Genomic DNA, 6,977 nt, shown 5'->3' with positions numbered 1-6,977 from the left:
GAAAGTACCCAGAATACCCATCAAGGAAACAGTAATATGATTTCCCTGCAAGTCTTTCGATCATTTGGTCAATAAAAGGTAAAGGGAAATGGTCTTTCCTAGTTACTGCATTCAACCTACGATAATCAATGCAAACTCGCCAACCATTTTGAACTCTACTAGGAACCATTTCACCCTGTTGATTTTCTACCACAGTCACACCACTTTTCTTAGGAACCACCTGCGTAGGACTGACCCATTTACTATCAGATATAGGAAATATCATTCCTACTTGCAATAATTTTATGATCTCCTTCTTTACCACTTCCATCATGGGAGGATTCAGGCGACGCTGAGGTTGCCTCACAGGTTTGGCATCATGTTCTAGCAGAATACGATGCATGCAAGTGGATGGACTTATTCCCTTAATGTCTGCAATGGTCCATCAAATAGCTAACTTGTGCTCTTTCAGCACTGTCACCAACTTGTCCTCTTGCTCCTTGGTCAATTTGCTTGAAATTATAACAGGTAAAGTATCGTTCTGACCAAGGAACACATATTTCAAATGATCAGGAAGTGGTTTTAGCTCCACCTGGGGTGCCTGCAAAACAGAAGGTAAGAGTTTATCAGTAGGCACTGTCAATGGGGTAGGTGTCGAACCTGGTGGTCTAAGTGGGAGCTTGGAATGGCTATTCAACTCTGCTACCATCATCTGCACACTATTAGGCAAAGGGATATCCAAACAATCAGCAGATAAATCATTAGAAATGGAAGTGAGGAGCGCATCCTCGCCCTTAACATCGAAGACATCCTGCACTATAGGATCAATGATATCAATGGAACACAAAGAATGAGTGTCAACAGGATATTTCATGGAATTATAGATGTTATACACAATTTCTTGCCCATCAAACTCCATAGTTAAAGAACTAGTAAAAACATCAATTTTAGTCCTAGCAGTTTTCAAGAAGGGTCTTCCTAACAAGATGGGGACTGCTTGTCTATCATGTTCCATATCAAGCACATAAAAATCAGCAGGAAAAATTAGTTCATCAACTTTCACAAGCACATCTTCCACCACTCCCTTAGGGTAAACATTTGACCTATCAGTTAATTGAATCACTACCCCGGTTTCATGTAAAGGTCCAAGTTCCAAAGATTTGAACAGGGAATATGGAATAACATTAATTGATGCACCCAAATCCAACATAGCTCTATGAAAAGTGGTGTCCCCTATTGTAACTGGAACAGTAAACATACCAGGATCACTGCATTTTTCAGGAAGTTTCTTTTGGAAAACTGCAGAAACATGAGCACTCACTTTCACTTTTTCCTTCCCTCCTAACCTGTGCTTCCTCTTTATAGTACACAGTTCTTTCAAAAATTTAGCAAATCGAGGAACACTTTTTATTAAATTCAAAAGGGGAATGTTTACCTCACACTTGCTGAATGTTTCATAAATGTCTTTGTCTTTCTCATACCTCTTTGTTTCTTTCAAAGCTTCAGGAAAAGGTGGTGTGGGTTCATAAGATGGAAAAGTGGGAGGATTTGCTACAGCTTCATGTTCCACTTCCTTCTCTTCAGCTCCAATCAACTCTTCAGCCCTCTTGGTTGCAATTTCAGTCTCTTTCAGCTCCTTGCCACTCCTCAATGTAATAGCGTTGGCTTGTTGCTTAGGATTCAACTCCGTTTGAGATGGAAGTTTTCCTGAATCTTTAGCTTCAAGTCTGCTCACTGCACTTGAAATTTGGCTCACTTGACTTTCCAAATTCTGAATACTGGATTTGGTTTCTTGCTGGAATTGCACCATGTTTTGCTGCATAGTAGAAACATTAGAAGTTAGTGATCTAATCATTTCTTCAGTTGACATATTACTCGAATTTGAGCTTTGGCCTTGAGGTTTGGCTAATGGTGCCCTATATTGCTGATATTGCTGCTGGCCTTGAGCATTTTGCTGTTGTTGTTGGTTCCCCTGGGAATTCCCATATCTCAAATTTGGATGATCCCTCTATCTTGGATTGTATGTATTTGAATATGGATCATATCTTCTCTGAGGACCTTGCCCTTGGAAACCCATTGCATTGGCCTGCTCATTCTGCTCCTCTTGTAATTGAGGACATGCATCAGTGGGATGTCCCATGGAGGTGCATAAACCACAAGCATTCAGTTGCTGTGGATTCCTTGAGTTCACCATGAACTCACGCATCATAGAAGTCAAATCAGCTACTTGACTCTCTAACTCAGTTGTATTCGAATTTGCTAAATTCACCCGGCGCGCGGGAGTTCTCTGACTGAATTGCCTAGAATTTTCTGCTAGCTCTGCAATCAACCTAGTTGCATCTCCTGGAGTCTTATTCACTAGCCCTCCACCACTTGCTGCATTCACCATCCTCAAGTCATCATCAGTTAGACCTCCATAGAAGTATAGGATGAGGTCTTGATCGGAATACCCATGGTAAGGACAACTAGCACACAATCTCTTAAATCTCTCCCAATACTCATACAAGGATTCATCTTCCTTCTGATCCACATTGCTGATAGCTTTCTTAAGGCTTGCAGAAATAGTGGCTGGGTAGTACTTCTCAAGGAAACACTTCTTTAAATCTGCCCAAGTTGTTATGCTACCTGGGGGAAGATAGTAAAACCAATCCTTTGCTGCATCTTTGAGAGAAAAAGGAAATGCTCTCAACTGAATTTGTTCATCAGTCATCCCAATCGGTTTCATGCTAGTGCAAACCACATGAAATTCTGCCAGATGTTTATTCGGATCTTCGCCTTTCATGCCATGGAATGCCGGCAATAGATGAATTAGACCGGATTTGATCTCAACATTAGTACCTTCCTCCAACTGCTGGTATGCAATGCACAACGGTTGTTGGTTCAAGTTGGGAGCTATGAGTTCCCTTAGAGTTCGATTGTCAGCCATCTCCTCTTCTTCTTGAATATTGAAGGAGTACGTTGATTCACTAGGGGTTGTTCTTGCCTCTTTTCGCAACCTGGAAATATTCCTTTCAATTTCTGGATCAAACTGCAAAACTTCTTTGTTAGCAGAACGGGTACTTATCATACCCTAGCGAACAAACAAAGAAAGATAGCTAAGAACAGTCCTAAAATAAATTCTACTAAGATAAACAATTAAAAAGTAACGCCTTAATTCCCCGGCAATGGCGCCAAAATTTGGTGTGCCTCAGTCGTATGCAACCAAAAATATCACAACTAAGCTAACTGCAAATAAACGTAGTTAGGGGAGTCGAGTTCGAATCCACAGGGAAAAAGGGACTAATAACTGCAAACCTAAGTGGAATTACTCTAGGAACGTAGTAATCTAAGTAACAAGGGGGTTTTGACAAGCAATGGTGACAACTAAACTAAATCAGAACAATGAACGTAAATAGTATGCAATCAATGAGAATAACGGTCTTGGTTATGCGAAATCCACAATTGAACATACAAATTGATCATAGAAGCCTCTTCAATCCAACACTATTGAACACCTTGTTGTAGAATTCTAAATTCTAAATTCTCATAAGCTAGTTAGAAATAGCAAAGCGCTCCTTTCTAACCCTTTCTAATGTATAATTTAAGACAAGCGCTCTAAATCATCCACAAGAAGAACATAAACGGAGAAATCAACAAGGATTGAATAAATTAACACAAGCGGTCTAATTTCTTCAATAATATTATTCCCTCTTTAAGTTATCAATCAAAAGCATGCATTCATAACCCAAAGTTGCTACTTTGGAAAGATTAATTAGATGCAAGCGAATCTAACAATTCTAACCTAACAATTGATTAAAGCAAATCATGAAATAATTCAAAGGAATAATAAACATTCAATAGATAATAAAGAGAAGAGAAATCTCACAATTCGTAGCCAAAAGCTTCAATCTTTAACCAAGAATCCGGAAGATTAAGCTTCCATGGATTCTAATTCAAAAACAAAGATTTCTGAAATTTGCCAAGAACCCTAGAAAACTTTTACTTCTCTCTAACTTAATTCTCACTAACTAACTTTTCATAAAAATAGACTATATATATGTTTCCATACTTAAAATAACATAAAACAATAATAAAAATAATAAATAAATACAAAACACGAGCCAAGACAAAGCAAACTACTGAAAAATAACCAAAACAGGCCCCGAAATCTGGAAGACCCGCTGCCAGCTGCTCGGGACCCGCTGGCAGCGGCTAAAGCAGCAAAACACTTCGTCCTCTCTGGCTGACCCGCTGCCAGCGGCTCTGGCCAGCTGCCAGCGGCCCTGGCAGCGGTTCTGCTGTCTTCTTTGCTCTTTCTTCTAGCTTTGCTTCACCTTTACTCAAGCTTTCTCCCTTGCTCTTCCAAGCTCCATCACGCTTCTCAAATCACGAGCTAAGGTCCATACTCTATAATCCTCCTCATTAGTTCCCGAACTCACTCACTAACACCTATAAATCCCGGCTTTTGCACACAAGTGAGATCACCGCCCGAAACTCACAAAAGCTATTAAAAACTCATGCACAACATCAAAACACACCCTAAAACTCTTCTCTCAACCCTTGATAAGACGGCTTATCAGCAGCGGGTGCGCAAGGTGAATTAAGATCAAGAAAAGGAAGTTTTCTAATTACTAACTCAACCCCATTCATTGTCGAATCCTACTCAGCGGAATATGGACGTACTTATGGCAGAACGGGCCAATTTGGTCTCAGGGACGTTCTCCTTTAACAAGGGTAGTAGGGCGCTACTTTACTACCTTCTTGCCGTCCACGATCTACATTGGATCGGGACTTATGAATGGGCCAGCTTGGCCTATGCTGACTTCATTCGAGTGTTGAGGGACTCGTGTCGACAACGGTCCTTTGAGACGAATGTTGCTCTGTCCAGTTTTTGGAGGGTCATAGAGGTAAACATTATTCCCTATAAAGTTTAGCTCTACATTTTAGCCAGCACTTGCTGATAATTTTAACTCCTTGTAGATTTGGTTCTATGAGTACTTTCCTTCTGCTGCACCGGCGAGACCGTCACCGCGCAGGTTTCCAGTCAGTGCTTTCTGGGGCAGCCGCCGTGTGGGGATGTCCACTGCGTATGTCCGAGATTGGATCATCGCGGTATGATTCTTTTCTTATTTTCTATTTTGTGATGCTTTAGATAGATTCTTGCCTAATTGACGCTCTTTGCAGAACCCTGAGGTGCTGTACAGGCCATGGGTCAATCTGGCAGTCCCTGGGTTAGCCGCGTAGTATTCTGCTAAGCGTCGCTATTTCTTCGCAACCTATGGAACGATTGCATACCTTGGAGAGAGGGTTGCTAGACATCCTTCCTCCGATATTTTTGTCTTTCCTGCTCCTCCACCACGTCACATGTTTAACGCCGCGAGGTTGTTGAGCATGTTAGAGGGAGCTGGTGCCCCTTGGCGATCTTGCACGATCCCTGGGCGATGCTATGCGAAGGAGCTACTGCCGTTGTTAGCTCTAGTTCCTGTACCGGCTGAGGATGTGGCGGTACAATTTTTCAGCTTTTATCTTTCGTTAAGTAGCCCCCAAGTAATGCTTCACTGACTTTGTTTTGCTTTATCAGGACGATGCTGCTGAGTTCTTGCCACCCTGTATGTCTATCCATTACCAGGGGACATATGGGCCGATTGAGGAGATGCTTCCTCCAGCTCCTGAGGACGAGCGCTTCGTAGAGCGGTCGATTCCTCGGCACCAGACTCGGGTAAGCTTATTTATTTGCAACTTTTGTCCATATATATTATGCATGTTTACTGACTTATTTCTTTGACAGTTCTCGCGCGAGGTGGCTTAGGCGATGGCACGATGTATAGATGCCTTCCGGAGCCAGCTTGTCCGGATGAGGAACGTGGCTACCTGCCGTCGGGACGACGCCGTTCAGGAGGTAGTCTTTCTTTCATATGTTTTTGTATTACCGCTTCAATTTTGCCTTGTTTCTGATTTTAATTCCTTTTGCAGCGTCAGCCCATTCCTTCTCGTACCCGCATGAAACCTGAGATGCGGAGGGATCCGACGAGGTCTAGCTCGAGACGTCGCCGTACTACTTCGGGAGGTAGAGGCGGTCGCTCTGAGGCTGCCCGTACTGATGTGGTAGAGGGCTCAGGTTCCTCCTCTGAAGGTGCTCATGCTGCGCCGATAGGCTAGGGAGAGGCTACCTTGTCTCTTAGAGGTGGTGGGATATACGAGGTTGGCTCATCATCGCAGCAGCCTCCGCAGCCTCAGCCTCAGGTTGATCTTGGGTGGACTGGTCCCACGTTGAGTTTTCCTCCTCATGCGAAGACTGGAGCTGATGCTGGAGCTGGAGCCTGAGCAGGTGGAGAGGTTACTCCTCGTACGGTAGAGTTTTATGCGATGATGGGTTTACCTCCCCCGGCGCCGTAGTTTGTACCTGTCCTTTTTGCTTATTTATTTGACTTTGTATAGAACTTTGCCTTTTAGTTAGACTTATTATTTTTAGACATATTTTGTATATACATATTATTATGAGTTTATTTTATTTATCATGTGTTTTTTTTTTATCATTATTATGTGCATGTTTGTGTGTGCAAGAAAGTGTGACAAATAATTTTGCGCAAAAATTCCGTCATTTTTATTATTGATGGAGGGTATCCGACTTTCTCCCTCAAAAAGAAAAAATGAAAAAAAGGAAAAGTCAAACAAAATAAAATATTGGGTTTGGAAATTAATCTAAATAAATTCAAAAAAAAAATAATATAATTAGTATAATAGCTATATTAATTAAAAAAGGAATAAAAAGATGTTTAGAAAAAGATAAGGAAGCCGTAAGGTCATTAGCAGACTTGAATTAAGGTAAAAACGCGGTTTTAGAAAGCGCGTACGACGAGGCAAATTGGCGCCAGCTGGCGCCACGCGTTTTGGTGCAGCGCCAGGCGCTACACTTAGCATTTGGCGCCAATAGCAGCGTGTGGCGCCAAATAGCGTTGACTCCGTATCCTTCCAAGATTAAAACTTCTCCGATTTCGTGCATAAATAGCCCTCTGCCT

At 42.1% G+C, this 6,977-nt stretch overlaps 1 protein-coding gene across 1 annotated transcript; it reads right to left on the bottom strand.

Annotated features, from left to right (window-relative positions):
* Positions 1-424: 424 nt before the first annotated feature.
* Positions 425-2,368, bottom strand: LOC110721142. The gene is made up of 3 exons (XM_021900273.1): positions 2,038-2,368; positions 1,575-1,713; positions 425-1,382 (listed from the first exon to the last, which is right to left on the bottom strand). The coding sequence occupies exons 1-3, from the start codon at positions 2,366-2,368 to the stop codon at positions 425-427; spliced, it is 1,428 nt and encodes a 475-aa protein (XP_021755965.1).
* Between the last annotated feature and the right edge of the window lie 4,609 nt (positions 2,369-6,977).

Source organism: Chenopodium quinoa, unplaced genomic scaffold (assembly GCF_001683475.1).
Source record: "Chenopodium quinoa cultivar QQ74 unplaced genomic scaffold, ASM168347v1, whole genome shotgun sequence".
NCBI lineage: Eukaryota > Viridiplantae > Streptophyta > Magnoliopsida > Caryophyllales > Amaranthaceae > Chenopodium > Chenopodium quinoa.
Note: the sequence above shows the minus strand (reverse complement) of the source record. Positions and strands in the feature narration are given on the sequence as shown.